General features: G+C 49.8%; 1 protein-coding gene across 29 annotated transcripts in view; it reads left to right on the top strand.

Moving 5' to 3' along the window:
• LOC147728754 (sorbin and SH3 domain-containing protein 2-like) overlaps positions 1-17,467 on the top strand; it is a 643,768-nt gene that overhangs the window by 536,531 nt on the left and 89,770 nt on the right. For all 29 annotated transcript variants that reach the window (XM_086962533.1, XM_086962510.1, XM_086962511.1 and 26 more), the window contains one exon: positions 8,131-8,334. In XM_086962533.1, coding sequence (XP_086818659.1) covers positions 8,131-8,334 — 204 coding nt within the window. The remainder of the gene's footprint in view (positions 1-8,130; positions 8,335-17,467) is intronic.

Raw genomic sequence — 17,467 nt, 5'->3', positions numbered from 1 at the left:
GGCTACATGTCATATATGGTTACCATTCCTTTGGGGGGCACAGCGTTTGTATATGGTTTGCCTGCAGTTTGCAGCACAGTTTTGTGTTGATGTTTGCTGTAGTAGCCAAAACAGTGATGCTCAACATACCAACCCCAGAAGGGTGAAAGGTTAAGTTGGCCATGCCAGGATTTAAATTAGTAATTTGCAGGTCCCAGCAAATGACATCATTGGGGATTTCACTGAGTCATCCTGTCTGCTATGGCCTCTAAGCAATCACTACATACAAATAAAGTAGTATCTAAAGAAGAGTTTACAAACACTCTATGATGAGGTAGGTGAGGGTTTATGTAATATAATTTCTACAAATTAACATCAGTTCCATTAGGGAGTCACCTTTTCTAAGACAGAAGCTAAACACTCCTCTTTGACTTCCCTTGCACTTTTAGGCCTGGTATTTCTCGAAGGTTGTCCTCAATGTCATGTGGTGTGGCGTACCTAACTATACCCAAATATCATCTGTCAAAAATATTGTGTCCTAAATACACACATTTCGCCCCACTGGAATTAATAGTAGAACGTTTACTCCCAATTAAGCAATAATATTGTTAATGATTTTTAGGCCATGAAATTACTAAAGGGACAACAACATAGAATAAACATTAGACAGAAGAATAACAAGGTGCAGGACTACCCAATGCAAGCACAGGTGACGTGGTCAAAAGCCCCTAGCGTATCACACTTGCACATGAGCTGAAGATGGAAACACATGCACCAGAACAGATGACTGCGGAACTTCAAGTAAATAGTTTCTCTTTATTGAGCACCTTCCTCCACCAAGTTCTTGTCCCAAATGGCTTTCCTTGGACTCCTCAAAGCTTTTTGATAGCAACTTTCTAGAGCATGGAGTAAACCATTCATAAAAATAAGAACAAAGAAAAGGAAGATACCAAAGAGCCTAGGCAAGGAGGCAAACTGAAAAGAAGGCTATGAAGCAGATATCACCAATAAAGTTTAGGAAAACCAAAGGATCCAAGTGTTCTGCATGAGGGAGAAAACAACAAAGGCTATTGTTCAGACAAGCAGAGTGCAAACTATTGTGAGAAGTGAAGAATCCCAATAACACATTTTCCAGAAAAATTAACTCTGTTCTGGTAGGTTTGAAATACATAGTTTGCTACTACTGACCTTGAAGTGTGCCTGATTGTGCTGATCCTCTAGTGGTTGGGACTGTGCATGTAAGTCTGAGAAATGTATTCTTCTGTGTGCATATTTTCAACTTTCCCATGTGCCAACTCCTCCAAGTTCAAAGTCTTGTTTGCCCAAATTTGTATTCTGACATGACACATACCCTTGCATTGATAAAAGAGCACTTTCCAATATCCATTACCAGGAAGGACCAATTATCTTAATGGTAGGTAGAAGTTTGGAGTTTGGTGTCTTTGGACTAACAATTTAAAACCACATCTTTAGTAAAGTTGGTTTTTAAATTGCAGGTCTGAAAATGACACTTTTAGAAAGTTGGCCTTCTCTTACTTAACCATTCTGTGCCTCGGCCTTTCTCTAGAATATACGTCTGCGTCAGGGATATAGTTGAGCTTTTGTACATTCACTCTAGACAGTCACACAAAGGGAGCTGAGGTGTGCCCTGCATATCCTGATGGCCCATTCACCAGGTTGATGGGACTTCCTGAGCTACAGTGGTGGGAGGAGTTGACACTGACACCTGTATAGGGCTGTGCCTGTCCCCACACAAATCGGTCTCCATCCCTGTAGTGTGTCTGGAGCCAGGGCAATGAAGGGTAAGCCCTGTGCACACCAAAGACCTTTCTTTTAAGTCTCCCTACTTCAAAGGGAAAAAAGGGTATAAGTACTGGACCTTAGGCCCTATAGACCTGGAACACTTCAGGACTGAGGACATTCAGCCATGAAGAAGAGCTGTTGTGCTGCCAGGTGGGTGGCCACTTTGCCGTTTGCTTTGCTGTTCTGGCCTGCTGCTTCTGTTCTGGGAGGGAGAGGACTGGATTTTGCTCTCTAAATCCTGGTTTTTAAAGTTTTTCTTAGGGCTTGAGTTGAGCTATGAGCTTGTCTCCTGTTGGAAGTCTCAGGGCCATCGAAAACTTCACATGTAGCACCTGGGCTCCTCTGCTGAGAGCCCTACTTGCTAAGTGGTGCCAAATCTAGTTCCTGGGCCATGAAAGTGAGTTCCCGTGCTACAAGAAGAAACCAACACTGAGCGATTTTGGACCCGGCGCCAGTCTGCAACTTTGCCACTGTGCCGCTGCCTGCACCTAACCCATGGTCCGCGCTCGGCGCAGTGACCGCAACTTATAAAGCAGGCTACGCTGAAGAACCCCCACTGTGGTAGTCCCGAGAACATCACCGCTCCACCAACATCCATGCACTGGTCCAACTCCGATGCCGCAGCTGTGGCCCAGTGGTTTGACCTCAATGCAGTGAAACTGAAGTCTTGTGGCTTGACCTGCAATGTCACCCAGCAGTGAGTAACTGAGTCATCTCGGCAACCGCCCCATCACCTCCCCTGTGCCCCGCAAGGTCCCAGGCATCAGCGACTGCACGACTTTGCACCGCCGCTTGGAACCGACGCCTCACTTACTTCAGTGACACCTCACCTCCTTCGTGCAACAAACTGTCCTCCAGTGCCGAGTTACCCACAACCTGCAAAGCAATAAGGGACCAATTCCACACTTGCCTCACTGACGCCTCACCTCTACTGCATCTTGCATTGCCTTTGGTTTCCAAAGCCTACAAGGTACTATACCACGGTCTGCGTGACTCCTGACACCGGCCCTCGCTCCATCGTAGTCAGGCTGACTTTGTGGAGTTGTTGGCGTTAAGCGCGACTAGATAAATTCGTTGGGTCTATTGTTTTCTAAGAACTATACTTAATTTAATCTTTGAGAATTCACATCTTGACTTGTGTTTCTTGAACCTTTGTCATTTTGCTCTTGTTTTACTAAGCTAAATATTGGTTAGTTTGCTAAACTGGTGTCGAGTACTTTTGTGGTGGGCACACATGCTTTACATATTGCCTCTTTTGTTTAGCCTAACAGCTCTATGCCAAGCTACCAGAGGGTGAGCACATAATGTGTACTACACTTACCCTGACTAGGATTGTGGTTCCTGCTTGGACAGGGTGCACACTCTGCCAACCAGAACCCCCAATTTCCTAACACAAACTATGCCAATAATAAGTGGAACATGAATAACTCTAATTAAAGAAATGCCAGGGGCTTAAGGAATAATTACAAAGGCTTGATACACAATCCGATGCACGGTGTAAAAGAATCGTAAATAACCTTCCCAGCTGTTTTCAACAGTGATTAATTCTCGATATATTGTATTGGGTCATCACCTTTTCTATGGGCTAAACCCCAAAATACTGGAAAATATGTAAAACAAATAAATAAATAAATAAAACAATAAGGAGGATGGTGGCTAGGTCGCACCTTCTGAGAGCAGGAGTCAAAGCAGGAGGTTGAAGGCCACACAAGGCAGTGAGATTACTCGAAGGGGACGCCCCATCGACATGTCCAATCATTCTGTGGATTGGAGACTTCAATGAAGGGCATCTGGTGTCGTAGGCAATAAATGCTGCGGGAGAAGTAGGGTTTTAAGTATGGCGGGTCCTGTCTGGATTACAAATGTACTTTAAAATGGGTCCCTACCATGTCCTATATTCATGTCCCTGTCTTTACAGGCAAATCACTGAACGATTTCTCAGCAATGACTGTCAAAAACCTCAAGCTAATCCATGTTAGCGATGCAGTCCCAGTTTACATTCCACATATATTCCTAAGTCTTGCAGTCCCCAAGAGGGTTTGCTTTTTCTATGTGTTGTCTGTAATTTTTTCATGCAACACATGACTCTTGTTTTGAGTATACTGTAACCTAAGTCACCTCTACATGTCTGGGTGATTTCAGGTTGTGGGTTTGTGTTCCTGATGTGCCACGTTGGAGAGATCTGTAGTTGAAGTCGAAGGCAGTTTGAGTTTCTCCAGTGCCTGTCACCGGGTCATAAGTGTGTTCAGATTACATGCTCATCCATTCCTTGGCCTCTCTACAGGGCGCACAATGTGATGGACCCATATATGACATTTGTAGTTACCATTTTATGTGAAGGGAGTATACACAGCTTTTGAAATATTGACAGCACCAAAAGGAAAAGAAACGTCTGTCTTTTTAGGTGAGGCAAGAGATCGAGAGTGTGTGTATATGAGAGGAAGAAACTGAAAGGCATGGTGAAGAGAAGGTGACAAAAGGAAATACATGCAGAAGAAAGGAGTGGAAAAAACAGTGATTAAGAGGAAGGGATGGCGTGTGAGATTTGTAGATGGAGAATGTCAGAAAGATGCGGGGAGGGGCGTAAGCATCTTCTGAGTAATGTGGTGTGAAGGGGAGAACAGGAGTGACTGAGACCACTACCAATTCCATAGGCCTCAGTAATGTTTAATTCACTCTTTCATGTTTTCAAACTATAAACCTTTCAAGTTCTATTGATTCACAACAAAATCATTGTCTCTCCTTTATCTGATACTGCTAGCAAGCACTTGCAAAGGCAATATGTCTGGTTTGCTTCAGACTTATGTACGTGGTTGGGTGCTGTATCGGGATGCAATACCAAAAAACTGAGAGAGGCACTCAAACACTGGTATGTAAATGTAAATTGATACTTGTATAGCGCACTACTCACCCGCAAGGGTCTCAAGGCGAATTACAAATACCGCTGTGGAACCCATCCTGGCTTTCCCTGTGAGGCGTCCACTCCTGGGCACCCCCAAGGTGGAGGCCAGGCATCCTTAGCGTTGTGGGGGGCGTTGTGGAGATTAAGCAAGCTATTGCCCAGAGTTGCAGAGTGGGACTCCATGATTAGAATAGGCACCGAGGAGAGAATTATCAGGTTCGTGGAATTTTGAGCCCAAGACCGGCCGAGGAAGGGAATTGAACCCTGGTCCCGGGCTAGACCTCTGCATCAGGGTCTCCCGCTCCAACCATTGAGCCACACTTCTCCACAATGGCAGCATGGCATGGTATGGCAGCATGCTGTGTGAAGCACAGGATTTTAGTTCACATATTTTAAGCCACACCGCTGATTACATAGGTCAACACACTTAGAAAGGATTCCTACTTATGTTTCTTTGGCCACACTCATTTTAGATATCTCCACCTTGTTCACCTTTCTCAAAGCACCGTGGGTAGGACATGGTTAAAGTTCGAAATTCAATTGCAACTGAGACCAGCCTATGGCCGGGCACACTGGACTGTTGGAGGGAGCGGGGGCAAGTGCCGATGTTGGTTGTCACAGTCAACTGCTTAGCATCTTATACTTAGCATCTTGCTGCTATTTTTAACAGTGCAGATTTAGACATAAAAGAGTGTGTTAAATCAATGAGAACTAGTCTATCAAGTCGTGATATGAGACCCAAAACTGTATGTTCTTAGTGATAAAAAGTATTTTTTCTTTTTATGAAGCCCTCACACACCAACTTATTTGGTGGCATGCTTCATCATCGGGCCCACCTGGTGACACTAAATGTGTCCTGGGTGTGCTACAACACCTGTATTACAGCGGAGCAGGTATGTTACTGAGTGTGCAGTGATAGTGACGTGAAAGTGTAGTTTTAAAACTATCCAGTGGTCCCATTACCCAAAGGGATTATCATTAATGTTTGGGCCTCTGGCAGTAGTAAAAGCAAGGCGGTGGATGTAAGTGGAGTAGTATTAGGGGACTCCTGCATCCAGTGGGTGGTCTACATGTTTCAGCCAGGTCTTAGTGTCAACTGGCTTTCCTCAGGACCTAGAAATGTATGTGAAAAGTGTGATCTATGCTCACTATTGTGTGTAGATCGGAAAAAAATGTGTTTCACATGCTAAGGTGCCTTATTTGTGAGTAGGGGATTCCTTCTCCAAACATTCACTAGTGATTAGCTATAAAGGCCCCATGAGATTCCGGCATGGGTTCTAGCTTACATGAATGCTCAGGACCCTCATGAAAACCTGTGTTGCTGCATCGGATCTCCATGGACATAAAAGAGCACCATCACTCAAACTATCTGCTGGTTATCTTTTGAAACTTTGATTGCTTATCTTGTGGTAAACTGTGATTAGCCCTATCAAGAAAGCCAATGGCTGACCCGTTCTTCATTGTCTGTATATTGTCCTGTGGGCAACCTATGTAACGATCTAAATGCGGAATCTAACTGTTTTCAGTGTAAATCTCAAGTAAAATATGAGACGCCTATCTTTAATTACCAACTTGTGGGTTTGTCAATTTTTTAATATTAAGACTCATCTCAAAATAATTTCTGCAAAACACAAGAAGTTCTGTCAAGAGTGCACAGAAGAGGACATTCGGAGTCATACATGATTTACTGAAAGAAAGGGCTCTTGACCTGCAGTAAAGTGCGACAAAACATCAATTAAACAGAAATCCTTAGTGCACATGTTGGGTAAATGGTAACATTAGCACAAATTACTAAAGTAAAATGCTTTGGTAAAGTTTTAATAAGGGTTGCCGAAGAAGGCAGAAAATAATAGCATTGGCTTAAAACGAATGAAATAGAAGAAAAACAAGCATTTGCAATGCAATAGGTCTCACATTTGCGAGAGTTCAAGCTAATGACGTTGTAAATGACAATGCCTTTAATTTATCTGTTTTAATAATGAATATTTAACACATAAATAAAAGGCATTGTCATTTAAAATGCCAATAGCTCAAACTATTGTAAATGCAGATCTATTTTACTTCCAAGAAGCAATAGTCCCGGGCTGCTCGGAAAGTGAAAGCGAAAACTAGAAATAATTGTACACCAGCACAGCAGTCGAGTAGGAATACTGCATTCTCATTTGCTACTGGTGAGATATCTGTCAGGCAACGCTGCAGCACTCTTCCGCCACCACAAGGGAAGGCAGGGGCTATTCCCCCTTCAGCTGCCCAGTGAGGATCAATTGACTCTTCCTCAGGACCATTCGTTAATGTTGCTGATACCTTGAGTCGACGAGGAGCATTCAGTAGTGTGCTCGGGTATCTGAGCCAAGGATATGTCCAGCCTCCAGACTCGGCGTAAGAACTTACCTTTTATGTACTGAGAGTCGCATCTCGTGGACAGAGAAGTGACAGTTTCAACCCTTCTGCCTCCCAGGAAAGGCGCTAGAGTCAGTTGGCTGCAGTTGCAAAATGGCTCTAACAGTAATAATAATGGGTGAGTGGGAGGGCAGGTAGGTATATGGGCCCAGAATCCTGTGACCTTCCCTTCCCCATATAAAATACCTATCAGCTGCACACTGCCCATCCAGTATTACTTAAGATTGCTTTAAAGATACTAACCCTCTGTGAAACCTTTTTACGCTAAATCATTGATAGGGTTGTAATCACCTTAATATAATTAATTGTTTCATTGCTAATTTTATCTGTATTAATCCATATTTATTTTAGGTTTTGTGAAACACTTAAGCTGAAATGTTTATATTTCTGCATTTGTTTATCCAGGTAATGTGCACTCGTGCCTCAATGCCTGACAGGTTGTAACAATATATACACAGTCACATGGTAAAATAAGCACTTGTAAGAAAATATGTACATATTACTATCAAGGTTGTGCAAATCTACTGCTGTTTAAGGCTCTATACTAAAATCCCTATTTTCTTTATCCCCTTACTTGTCAATCCACACAGCAATTGGTCTGCAATCATGATTGGGAGCATTAAAAATCACTCAAAAACAACCCACATTTCCGTTTTTATCTACATTTAAAAATAAATAGAGACTGGAAAATAAATGGTTTTCTGTTTGTATTTATCTGTAAAAATCAGTAAAACAGAAAAAGGGAGTTTTATTTAGAACACTTCCAACAACAATGGTCCTTGGCACCCAGATTTGTTTCTTAGTCTTTATTTTTTCCATTTGCTTCCATTTCTCAGAATACGAGTGTTTACTTGATGCTATATTTACCTTTTTTTCAATGTTCACCGAACAAGTGCCCCATATAGCGACTACTTTGGTATTTCCAGCTCAGGTGATTGCTTAATCATCATTCACACTCAACAGTATTGAACAACTATTTGCTGAAAGCATTAGTACTGTGAAGACCTAACCCCTTCATGACAATGTGAAATCAAACTTCATTGTAGGGAGACCGAGTAACTCTTCTGAAGCGAGTGGATCAAAACTGGTATGAAGGTAGAATAACCGCAACGAACAGACAAGGCATCTTCCCTGTTTCCTACGTGGAAGTCATCAAGAGGAATGCTTCGAAGAGCGCGGGAGACTACCCTGAACCTCCCATACCGCAAAGCTATTCCAGTGACAGGATACACAACCTAAGTTCAACTGCGGTAAGTAGCCCCAGAGCTTTTAATATACTCTCAGCTGTTGTATAAACCTATTTATTTAAAAGTAGGAACAGCTTTATCAAATGGTTTAGGAAGATGCTGAAAAGGAGCTGAAATTTTAGATTGTCCTAATTAAAGATCTGTGTATTCTCTTATGGCACACCATCATTATGAGATGCTCAGCATTAATTATTAGCATAGTCGTATACAGTGGGCAAGCAGCAGCCCAGGGAGTCATGTAGTTTTCCTGTGGCAAATGTTTTAAAATGCCCGAGCAAGCATCTTTCTGAAGCTCCCCAGCACTGTGATCCTTCTACGTCCACTAAATGGGCTGCTCTACTAGGTTCTCCAGATGGCAAAACCAGAACACCTCTTAAAACTTAGATGTTGATATGACACTAGCAGGTATAGTAAGACCGCAAATGTGAAGATCAAATTATAAAACTATATTTGTTTATGTACTACAAGATGAGTTATTTGTGGCATCGTAGAGCATACCTCGCCCTGGAGTCACAAATCCTAATGATTTCATATTGTTACCCCACCATTTATTGATGCCACTTAAAGTTACTTCACATAAAATGGAGAGGCGTGATTATTTGTCATAAATTATATCTGAAACAACAACAATACATTGTACCATGCAGCAAACCAAGATTTGTTGGATTACATTACAAACTGATTTGTTCGTCTGTGCCCTGTGGTGCTACCAATGTCCCTTATGATGAGCAGTACTGCTATTCCGTGCAAATGCAAAGATCGGGCACCTACTAGGAAAGCTAGGCACAATTGTGCATAGTGATGCTGGTGTGATGGCTATCTCTCCGATGAATTGAAGTGGCTTCTAAGATATTGTTCCATCCCAGCCAAAAAAGAACCTTGCAGCCATCCTCAGCCATTTTCATGCGGCAGTACTGAAATTATTTTCGGCTTATATTGTGTGTAACCTCAGTGCAGAATGGTATGTTACATGGGGTCAGATGTATGAATATTGGGAATGGCGATGACCTAATTGTGATTCTCTGCAAATCACAATTAGGTAATTGCTATTCCTAATGTATGAAACTCTTAGACTTTCATTTAGCGATTCTCAGAGGCCCGCAATTGATCTACCTCAATAATATTCATGAGGTTGCTCGCAATTTCCGACCCTTTAGGAATCATTAAAAACATAGGGGTGGTGGCTTGCTGGGGACGTTTTATTATTATAATTTTTTTTTAATGCAGTGGATGCATTAAAAAGAAAGTAAAATGAGAAATTTTCTTCAATTATTTAAAAGCAGGCAGTGGTCTGTGGGACCGCTTCTTACTCTGAAAAAACATTTCCCTACCAATTTCAAAGGGGTCCTTTGGGGACCCGTTCCTCTTTGTGTATGGGTTACCACCTACTTGAAGTAGGTGGTCAAATGCGAATGTTGCACAACCGCATTTCAACTGCAAGTCATTCTTACATAGCTCTGCGATTCGATATTAGGAAGGGGCGCCCTAAACACACCCCTTCCAAATACCGAATTGACATGTATTCGGAGTTCCAAATTGCGATTCGGTAACATGTTACCGAATCGCAGATTGGAAGTCATAGATAACAAAATGCATTTTACCTGGACACAAATGGCCCGCGACTGGTAAAATGCATGATACATCTGACCCATAATCAGTTTATAGAGCACTTAGTCAACACCAACATAGCCTTTTGGCACTAGTACAGTAACATTGGGAGATTTAACCTAAGCAGAGTAAGTGGGAGACAACCAGTTCTTGATATTTCAGTGAAAAGCCCTGCAAAAGAACACTTCTTACTTTGAGAAAATTAACATCACGGTGAAAACACAGAGCTAAGACTTTCTCCCCAATGCATTCTGCTACAGACAATACAATGTCCACAGTGAACTTGAAGCATTTTTGTTCCTAAATAAGGAATTGTTCAACACAACAGTATCAAATGAAACCTTGAGTGACCATGTTGGTTTATGGGAGGGAAAAGGAAGATTATACAATGGTGGAACTTCAAAAACAGCAAAATCACATTTCATTGTATGTACATATAGACACATACATGTTTTGCTTATTTTGCACATGCTGAGAAATCAGTCTTTTAGAGAGAAACTATATTGCATGAACTTAGCCGGACAGCTACAGCGTGATACATAAACATAACACTATCATGGAGAAGTGTGGCTCACTGGTTAGAGTGGCAGACTCTGAAGCAGAGATCGGGCCCGGGACCAGGGTTCAAGTCCCGACGCGGCAGGGTCTTGGGCTCAATGTCTGCGGACTCCAACTCTGGGCAATAGCTTGCTTAATCTCCACAACGGCCCTTACAACACTGGGATGCCTGGCTTCACCGTGGGGGTGCCCAGCAGGGGCATCTCACAGGGAGAGCCAGGAAGGGTTCCACAGTGTTATACAGCGCCGGGACGCCCCGTTGGGGCAGCTGTGCGCTTTACAAAATACACTACATTTACAGTTACATTTACATCATATATCTATACACTATACTCTATCACACTATTTTTTTTTTTTTTGTAAATATCTTTTTATTGCAGCAAGATCAGAAATGCATACAGTATTTTCGGGCCATTCCCCTGGGCGCTCGAATGAAGCGCCGCGCACCCCCCCCCGAATCACACAGCCATTCAGCTCACACCCCGGAGGTTGAGCGGCAATATCATGGGGAGAAAGACTGCGCTGGAGCATTCTGTATAGGTCCAGAACTACCAGGTGGTTGGGCAATGGCAAAGCTGCTTTTCAGTCCTAATGCTCCCTTTCCGTACCCCAAGTCCAGTTGAACCTAGAGTCACTGTTGCCCTTACTGAACCCATCCCCCTCCTCCCCCCTCAACACTCCCATCCCTACCTACCCTACCACCCTCACCCAGAACCACCCATAACCGACCTCCCGCCCCCTCCCAGTCCCCCCTCCCCCCCAGGCGTGCCAGAGTACCATCTAACCAACCTCTCAACCCTTCCAACTAGACCAGATCCGAATCAGAGCACCAGGATTTACCAGCAACTATTCGTAAGTCATCACATTGGAATGCAATAGTAAGGGGGGCATCAGAGTGGGCCTAAGCCGTCCCCCCGTAAGGCGGGCGCGCCACCGGAGCCGGACTATTCACCAGGGAGTCCTCCTCCTCCATGTCCAGGAGTGTGAGATCTAGGACCAGCCCCTCCCACGCCCTGGCCCTCTCCAGTGCCATGTCATTGTCTACCCTGAGCGCGGCCTGCAGACGAAGCTCACCTTCACACCTAGCCCATTTAAGCAGCTCAGCCTTCCAGCGCTCTACTACGGGGCCTCTGGACGCCTTCCATTGGGACGTAATGGCCCGTTTCGCCAGGAGGAGCCCCAAGTCCAGAAACTTGCTAGTAACTTTGTTTTTTGATGTGTGCGGGAACCAGTGTAGTATGCAGTGTGCCATAGTGAGTTGCAGGTCCCTCTCCGTTACCTCCCTCAGTACCTCCACTACTTCCTTCCAAAAGAACCCCAGCTCAGGACAGGACCAGAACATGTGTTGGAAATCGGCGGGATCTGCCAGGCAACGCGGGCAGGGCGCCAGGTGGGCCGGGAAGTACTTATGTAGCTTGTCAGGGGTTAGGTAGGCCCTATGTAAGACATAAAAGTGCACCAGCTGGAACCTTGCGTTGCGCGTCCCATTCCGGGCCCCTTCCAGTATGCCATTCCAGGCCTCCTCGGGTATCTCAGTCGCCAGATCAGCCTCCCATTTCGCCTTCAAGGTCAGCAGTGGAGCGACGGATTCCGAGACCATACGTCGATATAGGCACGTGACAGCCTTGACCGTCCCCACCATCATGACGACCTACTGGCAGCCCAGGGACAGCGGTGGTTCCGACATGCCCGCCCTCCAGTGTTTGCGAATCGCCGCCGTTAATGCCGCGTGAAGGAGGAAGTCCCCACCCGCCAGCTCAAAGCGGTCCTTCAGGAGGTCGAAGGGCAACATCGCCCCGTTTTCATACAGGTCGGGCCGTCGCAAACTCCTGAGTGAGGTGGAAATCCCCCATCGGAAGCCCCAGTATAATCCGGGACAACACCTGGACCGGGCCCGCCGGCTCTCCTGATCCGTCCTCCCCTCTTCTGGCTCGCGCTACCCACTGTGTCAGCCATTGCAGCTGCGCCGCCAGGTAGTAGAGCTCGTAGTCCGGCACTGCCAGTTCTCCATCCGCCCGAGGGCGGAGAAGTGTGGCATTTGCCACCCTGCGCCTGCCCGCTCCCCAGAGAAAGCCGATGACCATCGACCTCAGCCGCCGAAAGTAGCTCGCCGGCATCCAGATCGGGAGGGTCCCGAAGAAGTAAAGCAGCCGCGGCAGGGTCACCATCTTGAGGAGCGCCACCCTCTCCATGAGTGACAACGGGAGCGTGCCCCAAAAGTCGAAGTTCCCTTTGGTGTGCCTGATTGCCGATCCGATGTTTCCCTCGAGGATATCGGCCCTGTCGTGAAAGATCGAGGTGCCAAGGTATCGCAGGCTCCTCTCTTCCCACGTCACGCCCTCCGTAGTTTGTGGGCATGCTCTCCGTGGGCGGGCTGGGAATAGGTGGGACTTCGCCCAGTTCACTCGGAGGCCCGAGACTCTGCTCAGCGATTGCAGGAGAGCCTTAGCTCCACGCAGGGAGTCCGCCGAGTTCGCCAGGAACATCAGCAGGTCGTCTGCGTATAATGCGATGTGGTGTACCTGGCCATAGACGTCCAGGCCCTGATACGCCTGGCCCATCCGGGCTCGCGCTGCAAGGGGCTCGACGGCCAGGGCAAACAGCAGGGGGGAGAGAGGGCATCCCTGACGGGTGCCCCTGCCCACCCTGCACATCTCAGAGACAACCCTCCCAGTTCTGACTCTCGCCGTTGCGTTCTGGTAGAGCAGCATCGTCCAATTGATGAAGCCTTCGCCGAGGCCCAGCGTTCGTAGGACATGGAAGAGATAAGGCCATTCCAGGCTGTCGAAGGCCTTCTCCATATCGACAGCAAACACCACCGCCTCGTCGCCGTCATAGGTGTCAGCCTCCAGTATATGCAGGAGGCGCCGTACATTAAGCGCCGTATTGCGGGCCGGGATGAAACCCGATTGGTCCGCGTGGACCAGCGTGGGCATGTGGGGGAGCAATCGCGTTGCCAAGATCTTGCTTAAGATCTTGTAGTCCAGGTTAAGCATGGACAGTGGGCGGTACGCCGTTCTGTCCCACGGTTGCTTGCCCGGCTTCAGCAGGGGGACAATCAGCGCCTCCCTCGTGGTCGCAGGGAGACAACCCAGCCGCTTCGACTCGTTGTACAGCCACGTCAGCCGGGACGCAAGGAGGTCTGCATAGGTGAGATAGAATTCCGTAGGGAATCCGTCGGTGCCCGGCGTCTTATTCCTTGCCATGCTCTTTATGGTGACCCGCACCTCTCTCTCCTCGATCTTGTCTCCGAGTCGTTTCGCGTCCTCCTCTCCCAGTTCCGGCAGGTCAAGACCCTCCGTAAAGGTCTGGAACTCCTCCAGCGAGGGGAGGACCCGGCTGCGGCAGAGTTCTGTGTAGTAGTCGTAGAACCACGCGTTGATCCCTTGCTGATCAAATCCCGCCGCCCCCGCGTGGTCCCTGAGCTCAAGGATGACCGAGCTCCGGCGGGCCGGGTTGGCCAGCCAGGCCAGAAGAGCTCCCGACTTGTCGCGTTCCGAGTGCGCTCGCGTGAGGTAAGCCTTGTAGTCAAAGCACCGGAGGCGCTCGACCGACGCCGCCACCGCCTCTCGTGCCCCCAGCAGGGCCCCGTGGATGTCCGGCCGTTCAGGCCTCGCCATCTCCAGCCCCCGCAGGGTCTCGTCCTCTTTCTCAATTTCCTCCAGTAACGTTCTCCGCACCCCCGAAGACGTCGCAATGCACTGGCCCCGTAGCACAGATTTGAAGGCGTCCCATTCCGTCGTAGCCGAGCCCGCCGTGCCCGCGTTCACCTGGAAGTACGCCTCGATGCCCGAGGCAATTGTGGTGCGGAAAAGCTGATCGTCCAGCGCCTCCGGGCGGAGTTTCCAAGCCGGAATCCTCGGGCGGATTTGCGACCAGCGCATCCGCACGAGAAGCGGGTTATGGTCAGAGATCGAACGCGTGAGATACTCACTGTGGCATACTTCCGCGTGCACGTCCTGTGAGCACAGGAAGGCATCAATGCGGACGTGCAATTCATGGAGGGCGGAGAAGAATGAGTAATCCCTGCCCGACGGGTGGTTAGCCCTCCAGGAGTCGACCAGTCCCCACTGGCGTTGCCAGGCGGAGCGCGCGAGTGCAAGTCTACCAGCTGGTGCATTCGGTAGGGGGGGGTGGGATCTGTCCAAGGCAACATCAGCCACACTGTTAAAGTCACCCCCAGGAGCAAGGGCTCCACTAAGAACTGGGCCAGTTTATTGGACAGTAGTGAGAGAAATGCAGGTTGGTCTATATTTGGGGCATACAAGCAACTCAGGTTAAGGTCCCTCCCATCCAGCTTGCCTCGCCCCATTATGTATCTCCCCTCTGGGTCAATTACCTGTTGTGTACATTGGAAGGGTACCCCCGCCCGTATCCAGATGGCCACCCCCCTAGCATAAGCAGAGTAGCCCGTGTGGTAGACCTGCCCCCTCCAGCGTCGCTGCAGTGCCTTCCCCTCCTTGGCTAGCAGATGCGTTTCCTGCAGGAAGGCGATGTGTATGCCCCGCCTGACCAGATAGGAGTGGATCTTGTGTCGCCTATGCATCGAGTGCATCCCCCTTACGTTCCATGTGAGACATTTGTAGCCTAAGTCGGATCCCATGGTAGAATCCCCCGTGTCCTATCCTTCCTCTCAGCAATCCCCCCAGCACGCCCAGGCCCCACCCTCGTCCCCCCCCCCAACTTGCATAATCAAACTACCCCAACTCCCACACCCCCGGACAGACAACCAACGTGGAAACCCCATCCAAACTCAAGTGTCAAAAGCGTGTCACTACAAAATAGGGCTGGAGTGGCAGTGATGCCGGCTCCAGACAGGCCCGAAGCCCCCCGCCCCCGCCCCGCCTCCCCCAGCAACATGCAGGAGAAGTCCCCCGACTCACCCCTCCCCCAATATCTCAGTGATAAGTCCCGGGGGGATCCGCACCTCACTGCACAGCGTCCAGAAGCGGCCCCCCTCCATACCCGTACCCCAGTACCTTACTCATGTGGCCACTGTCCCACGACCCAGCTCAGCTAAGGATACCATCCGCCGTCTGGGGAGTCACCACCGGCAGGTCAGTCTCTGATAGCTCGTGTCCACTGCTGGAGCCAGGGCTGGAGGCACTGGCCTTCGACTGCTCCGATGCGCTACTGGAGGGGCTGGCGTCTCCCTGACTGATGGCCACCACTGCCTGCACCGCCTTAGCTCGTTCCTGCTGCCAACCCGATGGGGAGCCAGATCGTCGCGTCGTTTCCGTGGAGCGTCTCCTGGGTGGAGTCTGCTGCGTGGGATCCGTGCCCGGCTCCCCCCTGGCTTCCAACCAGCTCCAAGCCTCCTGCGGTGTTAGGAAAAAGTGGGTGCACTCCCCAGCGACCACCCGTAGCCGCGCCGGGAACAGCATAGCGTAGGGCAGCTGCAGCGATCGCAGTTTCCGCTTGACCGCCAGGAAGGAGGCCCGTTGTTTTTGCACATCCCTGGTGAAGTCCGGGAAGACCATGACCCTGCTGTTGTCGATTCTCAGGTCCGGGATGTCCCTCACTCTCCGCAGTATATGGTCTCTGTCTCTGAAGTGCAGGAGACGCAGCACAATCGGGCGCGGAGGCCCCCCCTGCTTGGGGGGACGCGCAGGGACTCTGTGTGCCCGCTCGATGGCAAAGAACAGCGAAAGACCCTCTGGGGCCACCTCGGACCGCAGCCAGCCTTCCAGGTAGGTGACCGCGTCCCACCCCTCCACTTTTTCGGGGACCCCCACTAGGCGGAGGTTATTGCGCCGAGAGCGCCCTTCACTGTCCTCAGCTCGGAGCTCCAGCACCCGTACCTTCTGCGCCATTTCTGCCAGTGTCGTCTTCAGCTCCGCTACGTCCCCGGGCTGACTTTTCAGGGTGACCTCCGAGGTCGCCACCCGCTCCTTCAGCTTCTTATGGTCATCCTTCAGGAGGGTCAGGTCCGATCCGATGGTATCTATGCGCTTCTCGAGAGCCTCCTGTGACGCCACAATCGCCTGCATGATGTCCCCCAGGGAAGGGTCCCGCGGGTGGGTTGAGCTCCCCGCCCCCGTCTCCGGCGGGTCGTCTTCAATGTGGTGCCCCGGGTCATCCAGCTTCAGGGCCACGAAGCCCTTCTTCCTGCCACCTCGCACCATTCTGGAGGGCAGCTAGCTTCGGGTGCCCCCGCGGCGGTCGCCGGTGTTCCCGTTCTACGCCCCAGATCCGCCTCAGGCCCGTCACCCACGGGCCTCTCTGGGCCCATGCCACGCGGGGGCCGGCTCGTGGAGCTGTCCAAGGGCCAGGACCCACTCCACCCGGGTCGTGGGGCACCAGTGATCCGGGTCTGGTCTCCCGGTGGGGCCCCCACGTCCAGAAGCCTCAGGTAGGGTTTGCACCTGTGAGTATCAGTCCCGATGCAGCGCGCTGTTCTCGGGCGTCCCCAGCCAGGTAGGCGCCCCTTCCCGCCTTCAGGTTCGGCGCCTCGTGGGGGAGGGTATCCAGCGCCTACTCCCCTGCTCACCTCGCTGACTCCGCTCGAGCGCCACCAACCCTCCTGTGGCGCGGGCTCCTCAGCAGTTCCCCCACCGGGAGGGGGGGCCCAGTGCTCCACACGGTCTCAGTGCTCCTTCCGGTCCCAGCTGCTCCGTAAACGGCCGCCAAAGCAGTCACCGGGTCCCAGGCGGCGCCATCTTGGGGTCAGGCAGGCCGGCCGTCCCCGTCCTCCGGTTCCGCTTGCGAGGGCGCCAGCCAGTACCCCTCACCTCTGCCGGCTCTCAGGGGGTCTCCGCCGGCAAGCGACCAGCTTCCACAGTGTCTCAGGGCTCCTCGGCGCCTCCCAGGCTCCGTCGCCAGTCTCTTCAGATCGGGACGGCGGCCGCCATTTTGGGCGCTCACTTCCCCGGGTGCCGCGCTCTCCGCTGAAAGAGCAGTGGGGGAAGTTGCAGGGGCCCCCAGTCCTCCAGATTCCCCCTGTGTGCCCCTAATGCCCTCCTGGGCACTT

Source organism: Lissotriton vulgaris, chromosome 3_1, assembly GCF_964263255.1.
Source record: "Lissotriton vulgaris chromosome 3_1, aLisVul1.2, whole genome shotgun sequence".
Taxonomy (NCBI): Eukaryota; Metazoa; Chordata; class Amphibia; order Caudata; family Salamandridae; genus Lissotriton; species Lissotriton vulgaris.
The sequence above is the reverse complement of the archived record's forward strand: the minus strand, read 5'-3'. Positions and strand labels throughout refer to the sequence as shown.